Source organism: Oryzias latipes, chromosome 10 (assembly GCF_053564925.1).
Source record: "Oryzias latipes strain Hd-rR chromosome 10, Olatipes_Hd-rR_3.1".
NCBI classification, from domain to species: Eukaryota; Metazoa; Chordata; class Actinopteri; order Beloniformes; family Adrianichthyidae; genus Oryzias; species Oryzias latipes.
In genome coordinates this window covers 20,389,793-20,407,843 of record NC_136246.1, presented here as the reverse complement: position 1 = coordinate 20,407,843, position 18,051 = coordinate 20,389,793, and the positions used below count along the sequence as shown (strand labels likewise).

Here is an 18,051-nt window from a genome sequence, read left to right as displayed (position 1 = left end):
AGTTATTAACTTCTCCATGATCAGTTTTCAGGCCCTGCGACAGACTGGCAACTTGTCCAGGATGACCCCTACCTTCGCCCACCAGGGGCCAGGATAGGCTCCGCCAACCCAGTGACCCCGAAAGGGACAAAACAGATTTAGAAGATGAATGAATGAATGGATCAGTTTTCTAACGTTTGGCACTTCTGTGAGTGAAAAGAGACGCCATCCATACATCAGTACCAAATCCGAGACCCTGATTTGTCAAAGTTAAACCTGTTTTACCTTGTAAGGCACGCTGTGGGTATGAAGAATCCGCAAGTGGTCTTAAAAATGTACATGGCTTAACGTGAATAAAAGCCTGAAACGCATGATTACATAGACTTTTCATTGGAAGTAGCTGCTTGAAAACATGTTGCTGAGGGCGGTGGAAATGGAGCTTGAGTGCGTGCTGCATTTAATGTCTTCCTGTCCGTCCCATAGCAAACAGCCTCAAAGGAGCAGAATCTGCTCCCACTTCAAACCAAAGGCTTGTATCTCTGGTTTAGGTTCAAGTCCGATAGGGCAGTAGGAAGGAGAAGGTCTCGTGCAGCAGGAGGACAGGAGACAAAAGAGCTTCTCATCTGACAGACAATTCTGCAAAAGCAAGAAGCTGATGCTTTTCCAGAAAAACAGACCACTCCTCCTCCTCTTCTCCTGGTGCCTGCGATCATTCCCATGTTCACACAGGTGCATTTCTGCCACGTTAAAGACCACATTTTTAAATGACAGCTTTATGGGTGTTTCAACACTAGTCCAGCAGGCTTTGTTCAAATGAATAAAAATGTAGAATTCTTTGCACCTTCAGGTAGTTTGGTTTGCTTCTAAACTCCTTGGAAAAATCATGTAAAACAACTACGTTTTGCTAGAGATTTTTACTCAAATCGAGCACTAACCAGTAACAACAAAGAAATTAAACTATTAATTTGAATGTCACATATTGAAAAATGGCTTCACCTTCTCAATGCACAACGTTTGAAGACAAGACAATATCCACCCGTTTTTGGAAAATGTACACTTTGGGTTAATTTTCCCCTTATTTGACCAAAAATGTTTGAGTTTTCCATTATTTGATGTACTGAGTAATTTACTTGTATTCACACTGCTGCCAAACTGCATCAGGGTTCACTTGCAAGTAAACTAAGACCCTAGAATTGAAGTTTGCTTGCTTTGAAGTTGGCACACCTGCATAAAGGAAGGAGATGAAGCGAGGAAATGAACTCTTGTGTGAAATAACAACCCAAAGTCAATATTTAAAAATAAAAATAAAAGAAAAGCAGCTCTTAGACCCCAAAATTTGGGTTTAGCAGAGGTTTCTGGGTGGGGATCATTGATAGATGCTCTTATCTGTGTTTTGATCCAAATGAAGTCAATTCAGTCGCCATTTTTTTTGCGATATGGCTTCAGGTTGGCTTCTTCCAAAGACCTAAGAAACATTCAATGTGGTTTTTTTTAATTTTTAATTTTTATCTTGGTTGCTGTCATAAGCAAATTACAGTTAGTTCTGTTAGTATTCTTCCTGTGTCTTTATATTTTCATGTATCATCTTTTCCAGAGAGTGACCCTCCTGGCTGGAGATACAGTAGTAACAGGTCAAAGCAGAAGTCCAAAATTCCCAGGATTTTGTCCAAAAACCCTGGAAAATTGAGTTTATGAGCAACTCCAGACATGCTTTGTTATTGGTGAAAAAAAATTCCAACCTGGTTATAAATCACACAGTACTTTTAAGAACTTTTAACGGGCTCCTTTTAACTGCAGAATCTGGTAGGCTTTAGAGCTTTCCGGGTTTGTCAGTTGCCTTTGATACCGTGAATCCTTCTCTTCTCCGGCCATGATTGGACTCATGTGTGGGCACGGAGGGCACAGCCCTGAAATGGTTTCATTTCTGTTTATTAGATTGTCCAGTTGTGTCAGTATTCCCTCAGCTCCACTGAACATTGTGTTATAAAGGTCCCCAGGGGCCTGTTTAGGTACTGTTCTATTTCATACTGTCCTCAATGACATTAGACTCCAGACTTTAAAATGTAAAATGTTGGTGCTCGCTCTTTTGCAGTTCCTCCTACCTTTGAAGACCAACAGGCGTACTTTTGTTCAATGTTTCTGCTGGATTGCATAAAATGTGTTTATGACATTAGGCAATTGAAGTACTTTAAATAACCAGAGACAGAACATAAACAAATCATGAATTTTTAAACCTTAGAATTCTGTGTTGGGATAACGGGGTTGCTGGAGCCTAACCCAGCTCCTGTTGGGTAAAGGCAGGGTACAATCGCCAGTCTGTTGCAGGGCCAATATCCATACATAAATTAGAAAAAAATAATTTTGGGGACTTAATTTATTTTATGAGGATACCTTCAAGGAGTTCAATCTTTCTTCATCCACTTCTTCTTTGTTACAGAAAAACTGCACATATTGGGACGTTTGTGAAGTTAGATTGTTTTTTTATGAAACCCTAGACATGACATTATATATATATATCTATCTATATTTATAATTATACAGATATAGATCTGTCAAAATAATAGTTTGTTGCCATGAACTGGTATGTTGTGTGCACAAATTAGCTTCTAATTTGTGGCTACAATATACCACTTTGCATGCACTAAATGCTAATTGGTGCCAACAAAAAGCCAATATAATGCTAATTTGTGGCTACAAAATACTAAGCTGTGGCCAGAAAATACTAATTCGTTACCACAAAATTTTAATTTGATAGAACAATTTACAGATTTTTTATTTAATGTCATGTCCAGGGCTACATAGTTTTTAATCATCGCATTTATGTGAATTTGTCACTTTTTGCAACCATTTTTGAGCAACTCAGAATCAAAATGCCTCCATACCCGTCACACAGCCAAGGCATATTTTGTTTTCTATGTTTGATCCACCCTTCTATTTGATTAAACCCATCTCAAGATCATGGTAAAAATAGGAAGGAGCATATACTTTTTTAGCTTCTTTATTTCTTTCCAGCCAGTCCTATTCTTTGTCTTCCCCAAGGACACTGACACAAGGTGGGCCCTGAACTTGCAAATCAGAGGTTGACCGCTCCACCTCTGCACGACAGCCAATCATGTTCAGTATGACAAATATAAGATGTTAACAACAGGAGCTTTGGATTTAAGGAAACCTGTTCCAAAGCCTATTTTCCAAACATATCCTGTTATTGAACCCAGGATAATTCCTGCATTACATCAATAGGACGTTTGACTGATATTTAAACATTTTTCTCTTTTCACAAGATTCTTTTTCTTGGCCTATAAAGTTCAGATGTGAGTGGAAGAAAAGCGCGAAGTGACGGCAGAGCTCATGCTGGAACAGCCCATGCAGCGTCTCACTGAACCGGACTTTATCAGCTCGGCCTCAGTGGACTGAAGGCGCTTTGATTCACAGAACGGTGGTTTTTACTACGCTGACCTTGAAAAATCCACACAGAGGCCTCAGTGGCAGCCACAGTAGCTTTAAGGAGCTTCAGGGTTTGTTTTGAATCAAACGTGTGTTTCTAAGCAATATTCTGAGGCTTTTGGGAGCTGCAGGCTCCTCCAAAGACATCAAAGATGCAGAAGCCTCAGCCAAGGGAAATATTTGGAAGAACCATGCGAAGCAGAATGCCAAAAAGATTTCATACTGGCTCAAGCCATTGCCCTCAAAATTAAAAAGGATAGGTTGGAAAATCAGAGGGCTGATGCCTTGATTGGAATCAGGAATCTCTGCATCGTTTTTGAACCACATCATAAACATGGTTGCACTCGCCAGTCATGTTAAATTTACACTCCATTTGGGCTTAGCTATTAAACAAAAGCCCCACAGTTCCCCCTTTTGGCAGCACCATCAGCTGTCAGAGGGCGCACAAACACATCTAACTCTTAGTGTAGCATTAAATAATACGTCATTTGTATGTTTTATAAATATTTGATGTGCAAGCATTTTGACATTTAAGAGACCTACGATAAGGGTTTGAAACTCACCGTCAGTAAGGGATTTATGTAGTGCAATTATGTGGCGTTCAAATAAAAGAGGATAACTGATTATTTAAAAATGGGCTTCTGATTTCTTTTTATAGAGTGCTCTGCAGAATGCATTAACTGTGGGTGCAGCAAAATTCTTAAGTTTCAACCCGGTTGAACTTGTTGGACGCAGAAATTTGGATGGAAAAACATTAATACTTAGATTTTTGAGCTTGTGTAATAAGAGTTTTTTCCATTTATAAAGGATGAATTTGTTGCCTGCAAAATATTGTATAATCACTGGTCAGAGCCTGATCAAAGCTTCATGCAGACATCACAGCCCTGTTTTATAGTCCCTAACATGAATTAGTTTGTGCCTGAAGCTACATTCACATCGCCCTCGGCAACGTGCATTCAATTTGCCATGTTCAATGAAAAGTCTTTGTAAACATGTGTTTCAGGCTTCCACAGAGGGAGTTCAAAACTCTCACATTCACGGGTTGCATTGAATATTATTAAGACTGTTTTTGGGCTCTACATATCAAAACGGGGCCATAAAACGGGCGTAGACAGTAAAACCAGATCGAACAAAATTTCCCGTTCCACCACATCCCAAAGGTGATCTGTTAGGTTGAGATCTGGTGACTGTGGAGAACATTTGAGTCCAATGAACTCCTTGTCATGTTCAAGAGACCAGTCTGGGATGATTCCAGCTTTATGACACCGCATCTTATCTTGCTGGAAGTAACCATCAGAAGATGGTACACTGTGGTCATAAAGGGATGGACATGGTCAGCAACAATACTCATATTGGCTGTGGTGTTGGAACCAGTGCCATGTGATTGACTGTACCTACTAAAGTAGCCAGTTAGTGTAGATGCGCAAATAATGCGAATTAAATCCGCCCTTTTTCTTTCTTTCTTTTGAACTGCTGAAGGTCTTTCTTGCATTATTCCAAACAATTTATGCTGTTTACACGCCAACATCTTTTTCTAAGTGAGGTTTTAATCGGAAAAACAAATCAATTTAACCCTGCTGCTCGTGGAAACATTCCTCAATGACTCTCATAAATAATGGCAGCTGTGAATGTGCGGGCACAGTGTGTGCGGGCTGAAATATGCAGATGTTTCTTTGACTCTGCAGCACACCCTCCTTCTGAACCAACTGCTTCATGAGAAATTTAAAAATGTGCGGTTATAAATAATTTGGAGAACTAATTTGTTTCCATAAGAACATGATTACGTAACTTTCTTAAGTCAAACTTGAAAAAATTCCTGCAGTTTTTATCAAATAATATTAGTGTTTCTTTAATTCTTTGGTTACAAAGTAACATATTATTTTAATAATAAACACAGATTTGTTGAAGAAATTGTTTTCTCATGGCACTAAAAATAATAAAGATAAGAATGTAGTTATTGTTCTTTTTTTCTTTTTTTTTTAAACAAATATTAGGCCACAATAAGAAAACAACGAATAAAAAAAATCCAGAGTGCCTAAACCATTTAAAAATGATTAATTTGCTGATTTTTTTTGTTTAAAACTGTTTAAGGTGCTAAAGTTTCCACAAAATCAAATGACTAGGATTTGGACTTGGTTTAAAATAGATTAAATAAAGATAAATACCTTTTTTTTCTTCTTACAATTAGTAAACACTTATTTTATGTTTAAAGGTCAATAAGAATATATTTTCTTGAAAACTATGGAAAAAGAAATTAATAAATTGTGTCTTCATAGGACAAAGAGGGATATATCCCAAGAAAAATTAATCAGACTCAGTTAAACAAAAGCTGCTGATCATTTGTCTGTTAAGCTACAGATTACTAGAAAGAATAAATACTCATTTCCATCCAAATACTTCAAGCCATTAGGGAATTAAAGAAAAATAAAAATAAAAAACAAGACCAACTAAACCCAACATAGTTCGGTAATTTGAGTCTAAATTTGAAATAATGCAGATCACTTTATAGTTGCGCCAAAGTTTTCTTTGCAAATGAAGAAGTGACCTGACCTCATATTCTCCTATAAACATAATAACAGAAGAAAAACACCCAGGATTCATGAGGTCCACGACTCCCTCAAAGAATCCCAACCATTTGCCACAACAGAACGGGTTGTGGACGAGGGGGGGAATTACTTTTAAACCACACTTAAAACCCCATGAAGGGTGGGATGATATCACTTGAAAAGAAAGCAGTGGCAGCAGATGGAAAGCGAGCTTCTTTGAATAAAATTCAAACTTTGGGAGTTTGGAGAAATGCCCCGAACCGCTGAATTTTTAAGGTGAGACGGCAGTTTTTCAATAACATAATGTCTCATCTCCTGCTTTTGAAGAAACTGAAGCCCTCTCTCATAAGAAAGACGTGCTTTTCTGTTTCACAGTTTAAACAGACTTTTATTTTTTAAAGCAACCTGTTTTAGGATTGTGGCGAGATTTTATACTGAAGGACAATAAAACATTGATGCTGCTCAATGGTCTGAAGAGAAAATCTGCTTTTTCGGTTAAAATAACAGAAACATTATATAACAAATAGTGATATCTAAATGTTTAAGATTTTAAATTACACTGCAATCTTTGTTTTTATTTTTGCCAATTCCCTAAAAATAATATTTGCTGTTTTATTTGATTGATTTGAATAATTTATTATTTTTATGTAATTATAAAAATGAATTGGCTCATTCATGTTTCACAATAATGTTTTAAAAACCATTATAAACTTTCTTTGGGCCATTTCCAAGAAAGATTTGGAGAGCTGTGCAGGATCCTATACCCATAATGACTTTCACAGAATCCCCACCCCAAACCATAATACTTTTGCCACCATGTTTCAGAATAGAGTCCTGCACCAAACATGTCTGCAGATCCTGCAGCCAACATCTACATTTGTCCGACCAAAGTAGATCTTTTCAAAGCTCAGCTTTCTAACTTATTGTTCCCCGAGCCAACTGAAGTTTTGATCTACTGCCCTTGCTGGAAAAAAAGCGCCAATTTTATCCCTCTGTACATCTTCCACACATGTCAGCTCTGTGCTCAGACTGACTGATCAGCTGCAGATGATTTGTCTTGTGGATTGATGGGGAAGATCTTGGCAGCAGAGTCGTTTTGTTATGACTTGATCGCAAGTTGGAATTTTAGGTTTGATAATTAAAAGGGTTTGTGGTCTGCTTTATTACATATTTATTCATAGATGACCTCAAATAATGTATTACAACATAGAAAAACTTTCCTAAAGTGTCTGACAAAATTTTTGTTAAAATGTTTTACTTAACTGATTTATTAATATCTAAAGAAAAAAGAACAAGATCACTTTTTTCATTCTTTAAATTCTAAGATGATAACCAAACACTTGTGCTTTATCGCCATGAAGCCATATTGCACGCACTGTATTCCGGATGGGAAACAGCTTCCAAACAGTTCACAAATCATGCAAAAGTCTGACTTCTATCAGACAAGAAACATAAACATAATCTTTCTGTGTCAAGTTTATTCATACAGTTCATAACTCAAACGATCAAGTAGAAGCTAAAATAGCAGAATAAAAGGAGTCATGTTGTTTAGAATTACAAACTAAATGTATTGTGTGAATGACACACTTTAGACAGGGTTAAAGAATTTAATACGTAGCATCACCATTTAGATGTTTGTTTCTACATTTTTCTCCCTATATAACTGACTGTAACATATCTAATACACATTTCTGAGTTCCCTATCTCATTAGCATTATCCAATCTGCCCTTAAACTCATTGTACATAACTGTCCACGTTTTCTGCCCTGTAGTACATTATCATTCCACTAGGGGCAGCAGAAGGGCTTTCCCTGCTGATTTTAAAATGGCTGCTTTCATGAAATCTCACTTTTGACGGGAAAAGGTTTTGTCAATTTTCCAAATTCATCAAACTCAACTATTGCTATTCAGTTTTTAACTGACTACTTCCTGAATTAAAGTAACTCAAAATTTGTCAATGATTAATTCTTTATAATGCAATTACACCATGTTAAAAATATGTGGATCAAGTTTGAGACGGTTGGTAAATAAGTATTTTTTTCCTGAGCACTCGTCAGTATTTTTACATCTTAAACTAACATTGTTGTGAGCAAAAACCTGCCAAATTACCCAACATATAATAATTTTTACTATTAATACAAAAATGATAGGCTATTGAATTTTCTGTCAGTTCTTTGAGGCTTAATAGGGTTAAAAAAGTGATGGGAGCTTTGTCTCTGATTATATCAAGATTTACATAAAAATGAAATGTGTAAAATAATGCTAGAAAATCAGACAAAGACAAAGACAAAGTTTGGTGGTACTTTAGTAATTCTTAAGGTCTTCTTTCACAGACCTTTAGAATTACTTTGAATTCTATCAATATATTATGAAATGAGGGAAATGCGATTACTGTACAAAAGCAAAAGTGGAACCCCAGTACATTTTTTTATCTAATAAAAGGATCTGGGATTTTAAGAAAAAATAAAAATAATGCGGGGAAAAAAGCAGGAAAATAAAAGGAGGATAAAAACTAGAACAAATATTTTAAATTAAAAAAAAAGTTTTAAAAAATAAAGTGAGATGCATGACTCACCCTCGGCCCAATGTCGCCTTGATCACCCTGAGAGACAGAAAAACGGTGTTTGTCAGCAGTTGATGAGCACACTTAATCAGAATACAACAGTTTTGACAGAACGATTTGTAAAATAACTTGCAGAGATCACCTAATTGGGGTTTATTGGTCATACCCTATTTCAGAAATCTATGGGATAAAAACCAGGATAAGCCGCAGAGGAAAGTTTCTGACACAGCCTGTTAGCTTAAAGTGGGAGAGCCCACTCCAAAGATGGTCTGTTGATAAGGCATTTGAGGTTATGCTCTCATCAAAGAGCTACTGGTGTGATTACACGAAGGAAGGCAATTGTCCAAACCTCAGCATCTGCACTCAGATGTAATCCCCATCGAACACACTCAATCCTGCCCTGTCAGATGTGCTCTGCAGCAGCTGGGTTTTTCTTGCAATTTTGCTTATCTGCAGGACTTTCAGGGTTTGGGGTAAAAAAACAGCGTAATGTTACCCACGAGTGCAGGCACTAGTGACCACATCACAAGCTTCCTCTGCCAGCTCTTCCCTGCACTTATGCGGTCTCTCCAGATTTAGAGAAAGAAAACATCTGGCTATCATCAGGAACCTGCTTGGTGCCTCAACATGAGAAAGTGTGAGCTCCTACATGTCTATTTCATACTGTCTTTTGATGGCTGATACCAACATTTGAGGGAGCAAAAGAATGATTTTATGTTAATCTGAAAGGATGAACAAATTCGTGGAAGCACAAAATCCACACAGAGATGCTGAAAGTCATGCTGCATACCTTCTCTCCCTTGGGTCCGGCTGGTCCCTGCAGAAGAGAGGAGATAACAAGAGACAGTTGGTGGGAATAAATCACTTATCTTTTAACAAACGATGCATCTTTGAATCGTCCCCAGGGAGTGTTCAATCCCAGCAGTTTCACAACTCAATTCAGAGTGACATTTTTCTCTGCATTTTACACAACGGGAAGACATGCTTTCAGCGAGGATGGACCCTCAACAGATAAAAAACAAATGTACTGAAAGCTAAAAGACCAGACGCCCCTTTGTTCTTCTACCAGTTTTTTTTCTCAAAGGACTCAAAAGAGGTTTTGGATATGGATCTTTAGAAAGGCTAACTGAAAACATTAGACTTCAGAAATCTGTTTTTCTGACCTCATATCCTTCACTTTGTGTTGGACGCTTTGACATCACATCATAAACACTAGGACTGCAGATGAGCTGATTCTGATTGTGCTGCGTGGTTGTCCGTGATGGGCTGTCACATTCTATTCCAGCCTGTCTACTGTTAACAAGCGGTACAAGAATACCACCGTAAATCCCAAACGGAGCTCATGTCTTATGTGAATATGTCTGTCTAAGAGGGAAAAAAAAGAATGTGAAAACTTTTCAATATCTTCCTTTACTGTCAGATTAGAGAAACACAAAAGGTGAAACTTTTAAAGAAGAGTTATGTTAATTTCCTTCTGTTTCTACTCTTGTTTTATCCATTACTCCACTCATTCTTGTGTCTTTTGATGTGTAAGTTCCTATAGAAGATAAGTGAAATAACAGCATCATTCTTGTTTATATAATCTCTTAAAGAGAACAAAGAAACAGGACAAATTCAGATTTTTCTATTAAATCCCCAAGCCTCTTTCATATGTGAACCTTATTGATATCAGATGTGGTGCAACAAGAAGTCAGTGCTCATGTCATTTGTCCAATCAGTGGTTGGAGTCATCGTCATGTGAAATGCATCACATCTCTGCACATATGTGAACATCCTCCCCAAAACAATTTCAGCATCAGGGTCCTGGTCCAGGCTCCTTCACCTAACATCTCCCATGGTGTGCTTTAAAATTTTGCCCTGCCCTTCTACTTTCACCTACAAGGTTCATGTTTGACCCCTAGAAGTCTGTGTCACAGCTGCTGGGCTTTACTGCTGGCCATCAACGATGCTGAGAACACATCCAGGAACAAAGCCACCTTTCTGGGGCAGGAAACAAGGCTTTAATGATGTTTGGAGAGGAACATGTCCAACCGTTGTCAATATGTTCAAAGAGTTTGACATTCAAGTGGAGGACTTAAACGTGCCACTGGTAAACCAGAGTCGGGTTAAAGGAGGGTTAGGAGTCACAGTAATGGTTTTATAAAGACCCTCTGACGGCTGTAAACTCTGCTCTGGCTCTGGCTTTCTAAGCAGTGAGTGACCTGCTTGGCGCAGGGTTTCAGGGCAGGGAGGATGCATGTCTGCGAAGCTTACTTGAGACGTGACTCCTAATTAAAAGGTGGAACAAATCCACAGCTATATTGTTGTTTTCCACTGTTTAACCACAAAAATAGTCATTTCTTTTTCATTAAGAAATGACATTTCTTTTATTTAAAGAACTCTACCTAACCCATAAGAACCCATGGTGACATCAGTGTAACAGAAACATATCAGAAATGGATTCTGTGGTTCACTTTGTTTGTGGTAAAATACACATAATTTTATTTTTAAGTAAAAATGGGTCTGGATTCTCATGGGTAAGTTTAAAAAATTTATTCATAAACATAATCCAGGTAAATACCTGGCTCCCCTTGGATCCCGGTAAACCCTGAAATAAAACAAAACATAATTAAAACAAATGTTACATATTTGTGGTGTATTTCTTTAAGTTTGACTTTTAAAACAGTCACTTACTGGTTTACCATCCAAGCCAAGCGGACCCTGTTGAATGTCAAATATACAAAGAAATTACTAAAAAAATAACAAGGACAAGCACAGCTTATTTTCAGTCAAAGCAATGCATGAAAATATTTCACTTTTGGTTTTATATAATTGAAAAATATTAATTTTCTTTGCATTCCTAAATTAAAGAATTGCTGACAAAGTCTCAAGATTTTGCTTTATGACAAATTGGGGCAACTCGGAGCCTTACAATCATATTTTATCACTGAAAAAGGCTCAATGTTTTTTAAAGTGTCTAGCCTGATTGGGGAGATATGAACCTGCTTTTAATCTTTTTATCCAACTCCAAGCAATAAATAAAATGAGATAATTCCAAAGGTATAAAAGTGCTCCTGTAATGACAAGCTTCAAAGACGTCTGTAGGGACAGCAGCTAGAGTCTTTGTGAAGAAATGGCTGCTTTTAAATCCAAAGACGAGACAGGAACTTACAAAATACGCTTAAACCAGCTGCTACTTATTAGTTTTTCATAATGTTGGAGTCTTGTCTCTTAAACTTTCATGAGACAATGTGCACAATGTGCACTCTTTTGCCTTAGAGATAAAACAATGAGAAAACAGAAACAATAAAAACAATAAAAAACATTTTTTAATAAATGACAAAAAACAATTTAAAGAAGTTAAAGAAGAAAAAGTGAGCAAACGTAACCAAATACATATATCCTGCCCCATTCTGTGTATGTTCACAAGAATTATTTTAGGATTTTCCTTTAAAATCATGATTAGACTGTGAGAGTTGCGTAATAATCTATCACATGAACATTTGTGTGTTTGTGGTGATGAGACAACCTGAAAGGCAGATCAGAAAAGCTCTGTTCAACCTCACTAAAGTGCAGAAGCAGCAGTTGAGGTCATTCACTTTGTTTATCTAAAGAAAAACCGTTAAGCAACCTCTGAACCTCAACATTCGGTCCTCCAAAGTTCAAAACTCTCAGAATTTTGCATTCCTGTGAGCATTTAAAGGAATTCTTGCCGTTTGGATCCAGCTTTCCGACAGCACTTAAATGTGATGTATTTTGCGAAGGGTAATGCTGACTTCCTCTTCAATGACCGTACTCTGTGTTAAGCTAACAGTTTTTACAGGCTCCCTTGAGTAGTGGGTTACTCAAGCCTTCATTGCAGCCTGCTAGACATCATTAGTCATCAGGTTCTGGGCCTTGAAGAGAATGCTGATGTTTCATCTCCAGGCATGGGGGCTGCTTTACCAGCCTCAGGGGTCCTGTCAGAGGGGAAGCTCAAGGATGGAGTTGTCTGTTATGCCATCAGTGCCTGCTTTGATGGATGAACAACAGGCAAATCCGGGTGGTGACGTGTGTGAAGAGATAACTAACTTTCAAAAAGTGTTTATGATCTGTCTGGGTGTAAAATCTTCATCAGCCAAAATACAGTTGTTTTGTTTTGTTGCTGTTTGGAGCAGAGGACAGTGCAACAAGTGAGGAGGTGATGCTCCTCATCTGTTTCAGCGCAGGCTTCAGCCAGCGCAGGACAAGTCACAGTCTGAGCACCCTTAAATGCAACATGCTGTGCCCATTATGAGCTTACAAATGTCCAGCTGAGCAGTCTCTGCTATCTGGGGATGCATCTTTGGCTCTGTGTTGTGGTGCATGTGCATCTGTATACATGTGTGTGTAGGTGCTGTGATATCCTTGCATCTGGTAGCATTTACTAAGACCAGACGTTTTTCAAGAGTCATCAGGATGAGATGAGGTGAACATTATTAGGTCAACTGCTGCGGCAGAGAAAAAAGGCTAAAAAAAAGAAAAGTCTTACTCTTAGATAGTAAAAAATTACATAGGAGTCTATTAACTTCTCTTGTCTTCTTCGTTTTGAACAAAAAAAGCATCTTGAAGTTTTATTTTTAGCTATAAAACTTGATGCTTTTTACAACGACTGAGATCTCATGACGAAAATTACATTCCAGGTTTTTCTTTTTCTTCTTTTATTTGACATATGCATCATTGAAAACAACTGTATGCACAGAAGGAGAAAATGGGTAGTTTTTATTTAAGTAGCACACGATTGATGTCTGAGCAGTAATTGATGTCTGCTATGTCCTAATAAAAAATAAAAGGCTGTCACAAAGTAAAAAAGGAAGAAGATGAGTATGGGAGCAGAGAATACTGCCTTTTTACTGACTGCACCCAAATGCTGCATGCATGGTGTGTGCACATGATGTGCAAGTGCCTGTGCGATACCCACACAAACTACATTGTCTAATTTCCTCATTTTTAACAGTCAGTGCAAAGGGCATGCACTTATCACTTGAACTGCCCTTCTAAGCTAAGACCACGGTGCGTGGGATTTTCCCTCTACACCACTACAACCTGTCGCATGTCCGTAGAAAAACCATGTTCGTGCCCTGTACAAGCTTGCCCATTTTTCACCAATATCCCCCCATGAGGACAGTTGTGACCATTGACTGTATAGGAGAACTGGACACAGTGAGTGTGACGTCATCCTTTGAAAATGACTTTCTTCCTGTTCCAACCGAATGAAGTCAATTCAGTTATAATTTTTTTGCAATGCGGATGTCGTCATGGAACCAGACATCTTCAGTAAGCAGTAATTGATCAGAGTTGGTCCACATTGGCAACTACTCTCTTCAGTCAGCAATGAGCTTTTTAGAAGGCCACACCCCTTCCACTGAGGCGGCCTCGGGAGAATCTGTCAATCAAGCGCTTCAAACATTTGACACGAGACCACATACTTTTATTGAGGCATCTGATTGGCCAATTCATAACTTGTGCTACAAAGTAAATAAATAAATAAAATAATAGGATTGGCAGGAACATGATAAAAACAAGGTAGCTCAATAAAATGGTTCTGGCAATGTATTACTCAGTAATGGCTGTTTTCTTTCAATAGAAGTTTATGGGATTTCAGCTTCTTGGGACCAGCGAGTACTTCATGTTTGGAACGCTGGGGAGGAGGGGTTAGTCAGTCCAGTTCTCATATACAGTCAATGGTTGTGACTAAGGCTTTATTTTGCCTAATTGTGATACATCAGATTGAAAGAAGATGATGGCAGAGAAATTTACTCCTCCTTTAAACTAGTTTTTTTCTTTTCAACAGACTTTTGCAGGACAAAAATAATCTCAATGTTAATAGAAATATACTGAAAAGAGAAGGAAAAAAGCAGGAGAAGGCTCAGCAGAGCGCTCAGTGTTTGGGACAAAAAAACACATGTTGTTGGATTACTGTCTGGTTTTAATTTGTGCTCAGCAGTCTGGAAGGCTAAATAATGGCGGCCTTGACCATAGTGATTGAGGTGGGGCATCTGTCACAGACTGGCACTCTCACACAAACACACTTGTGGTGGGGTATGCTGATGGTTGTGCACATGAATGAGTTAGCCCTCAGCACCGACCTGTCAGCGTGCCTGACTTTGATTGTGTGACAGCGGGAAGGCTCTCCACTGAAACCATCTTTGGCAGTGATTTATGGGAGGAAAAAGTGACGGGGATAACAGGCGAGGATACTTTCGCCCGCACACACACTGCTCACTGTTATGTTAGAGATACTCAAAAACCCACACTTCAATGACGATGTTTATCACATCCCAGAGGGTTTGAGGACAGCAGACCCCAGTCACCTCCTCCAGAGACTAGGATTTCTTTTCTTAGCCTCCTTGACTTTTTCACAGCATGAATCTAGGATGAAAGAAATTCTCCCTCTTCCAACACTGTCCTTCTAATTTCAGTGGTCTGCATTATCTAGACCAGTGGTCCCCAACACGTTCTTGCTAATCCTATTATTTTTAAATAATACTTTTTTTATTGAAAGTTATAAATCAGTGCCCGCTAACCCTCGCATTGAACGTTTGAAACGTTTGATTGACAGATTCTCCCTAGCTCGCTTTCAGTGGCAGGGATGTGGACTTCAAACAAGCTCACTCCTGACTGGCGATAGTGGTTGCCATAGAAACATTGACTCAGACCGACTCGCACCAGTCACTGCTGACACTGCTGACTGATCGACTGATCGTCTGGCTGAAATCGTGAAATACTTATTTTCAATGGTCGACATCACACTCACTCGGTAGCCGCTTTAACAAAATTAGTTGGATGCGGGGGGGGGGGGGGTCCAGTAGCTTTTAAAGTTAGCTTCCTTCATGATCGGATTATAAATAAATTGGAGAATAAGTATGGATGTTTTTTGTCCTCCGTGGCCCGGTACCAACTCTCCCACAGACTGGTACCAGTTCACAGCCCGAGAGTTGGGAACCACTGGTTTAGGCAGAAGACATACATGTTGGATCTACTGTTGTATTATCCATTGCATTTTGCATTTAACCATATGCAAAGTTGACCCTGAAGGAGTGGGAGGAAACAGTGTTCCTCAGCCCAACTTTAGCCAACATGACAATGGTGGATCAGTGAATAAGTAAAATTTATAGAGGATCACAATAAAAGTATTTTAAATGAACTACCAAAACGTAAATGAACTTTACTTAAACCTTGGTTCAACTACCTAAAAAAATAGTTATCTTCATGTTGTAGAATTATGTGTACTGTCACACGAGCTGGCACTGGATTTATTTTAGCTAAAAAAAAGCACATAACGTAAGTGAGACATGACAGGAGAAAACAGGTTGGAATGCAATCCGTCTGGTTGTTTAAACAATGAGTAAAGGGAACAACGTGGTTTTGTTGGCACAAACCTCTGGCACCGCACAGACAGAAACCCGGGGTCCTCCAGTAAATGACTTGACTCATTACAGTTGATCTGTGAACAACGTGGTGTGAAAACACAAGAAGGCACACCTCTGATCGCTCCTGCAGTTCTGGCCTCTGTTAGGGATGTACAGAAGCCATGGGTGGTGGTGATGGAGTCTGCACATGTCTGCACTTAAGACGGCATAGATACACAAACTAGAAGAATGGCTCTTTTTAAGCTGCGGTGCTGGAAACTTGATCGTTTCTACTTACTAAAACAAATGCCACCTTAACTGTAACTGTGATTAATCTAATGGAATCTCATACACTTAAACTTTTTCAATCATTTTACTAAAAATTGCATAATATAGAAGAAAGATACACTTGTGACCTGGGTTTTGTCTGTAATTAATCCATTTAAGGATTGATTTTTAGAGAAAACTTAGAGGAAATGAGCAGATTAAGCAGCAAAAAAGTAGATTATGAAAGTATTTGACGTAAAAAAGAAAAAGAAAAAAAAGAATACACGCCTTTACCTGTGAACTCTGTCCACCTGTGTGCAATTAGCAGCAGCAGGCATTTCCCATCAGCATGGCTGTGCAATACCAAGGCAGACTTCACGGCATGGGCTCCACCCCCATTTTCCCAGTAGGGCAAACATAAGACATCCCAATACGACTAATGGGACGTCATCAAAAAAGTGGGTCATGGGTGCAACCACACCGTGCAGCCATACGATGACAGCGCAAACTGTTTCCTGACAAAACTACAAGTAACAAACTTACACTTCTAGCCCGAGAACATATGCTTCACATACTCTCCACGATTTCAGCACATGTGTCTTTATTAGATGATGAGAATTTGATGATGGCAAAACCACAAACACTGAACATACCACAAGCTGTTTGATGTGATCGCTTCTTTCAGAAGGTGTAGTTTGTTAGTGACCACTAGAGGCCGCTATAACTCCAAGAAATACAAAAACTACATTTCTCAAATCCCTTAAAAAACCAGGCTTTTTTTTAAAAAAAAAAAAGTAAATTGTTATGCAAATTCTTTATCTATTGCTTATTTTTTTTTTATCTGTTTAAGCTTAGGCATTCTTTTGTGAGTGCAAAAACTTGTCTGAGCTGCTTCAACCTGGGTTTGACTTCAGTCTCTGAGGTCTCCTCAATCATGGGGCAGGATATATCATTACTGGTCAAAAAGAGCTGAAAATCACCAGAGAAGCAAAGCAGGGAGACTGGGAACAGCAAAGCTAAATTATTTTGATAAAAGAAAAAGACGAGGGAAAAAGGAAAAGAAATCCAAAGACGAACATCAGAAGCCAGAGTGGAGACTTGATTGGGTGAATCAAAGAGTGACAGCAGAATAAAAAATAAAATTTACCGGGTATCCGTCCCGTCCAGACTTGCCCTGGTGAGGTTAGACATTGAACCATGAAGCACTGAGGTCAAACAGAAACCAACAGCTGCACACAACACTTTGTATCCCATGAAAGGTCCTTTTTTTGTTATATAAAAAACAGTTAGATGTCTTACCCGTACACACCGGGACGAATATTCGCCAGGCGTTATTCGCCAGCGTTTTTCGCCACGTTTTTTGTGTTCACACCCAGGCGATTTTCGCTGACGATGAGTGGAGTGAACATGCAATTTCATTCCCTGACATTAGATGGCGCTTAATGTAAACAGAAATACTCCTGTACACAAGGTGGCGCTGCGCAACTTTACGCTTCTTAAAGTCGCTTTTCACTCAGAAGAAGAGAGCAAGTATTTACACGCTTGTCAGAATAATACAAAGAAAACATGAATATTTCAAGCACCAGTAGCTCCAACTGGTGCTTGGTTCGGGGATATTTTAGAATGTCCGTCATTATTTCTTCGCGGCAGTGTAGACGCTACTTGGCGTCTATCTTCTTCGCTGGTATGTGTGCTCAGCAAGGCAGTTTTGTGTTTGAGCGCCCCCAAGTTGTGTTTTACTGTAACTTCAGAAGCTCCAGACACGTGAGCAAAAGCGCCGTTCTCATTGGTCGAGTAGATTTCGACGCGACGCGTCGAAAAAAAAAAACGAACCCGAGGCGTTTTTTTTTTTTGACGCTTTAACGCCTGGCGTTTTTTCGCGTCGGTGTGCACACTCTCATTG

At 38.8% G+C, this 18,051-nt stretch overlaps 1 protein-coding gene across 12 annotated transcripts in view; it reads right to left on the bottom strand.

The window, feature by feature from the left end:
- The window catches only part of LOC101158456 (uncharacterized), a 34,603-nt gene extending 16,915 nt beyond the window's left edge, over nucleotides 1-17,688 (bottom strand). For 6 of the 12 annotated variants that reach the window (XM_078954266.1, XM_078954274.1, XM_078954271.1 and 3 more), the window contains exons 1-6: nucleotides 17,448-17,686; nucleotides 17,296-17,322; nucleotides 11,206-11,232; nucleotides 11,093-11,119; nucleotides 9,323-9,349; nucleotides 8,545-8,571 (exon numbers count right to left, since the gene is read on the bottom strand). In XM_078954266.1, the coding sequence (XP_078810392.1) occupies nucleotides 8,545-8,571; nucleotides 9,323-9,349; nucleotides 11,093-11,119; nucleotides 11,206-11,232; nucleotides 17,296-17,322; nucleotides 17,448-17,567 (255 nt within the window). In that variant the 5' untranslated portion in view covers nucleotides 17,568-17,686. Of the gene's footprint in view, nucleotides 1-8,544; nucleotides 8,572-9,322; nucleotides 9,350-11,092; nucleotides 11,120-11,205; nucleotides 11,233-17,295; nucleotides 17,323-17,447 lie in introns of all 12 variants that reach the window. The other 6 variants (XM_078954264.1, XM_078954263.1, XM_078954272.1 and 3 more) reach the window with 2 other exon arrangements.
- Nucleotides 17,689-18,051: the final 363 nt, after the last annotated feature.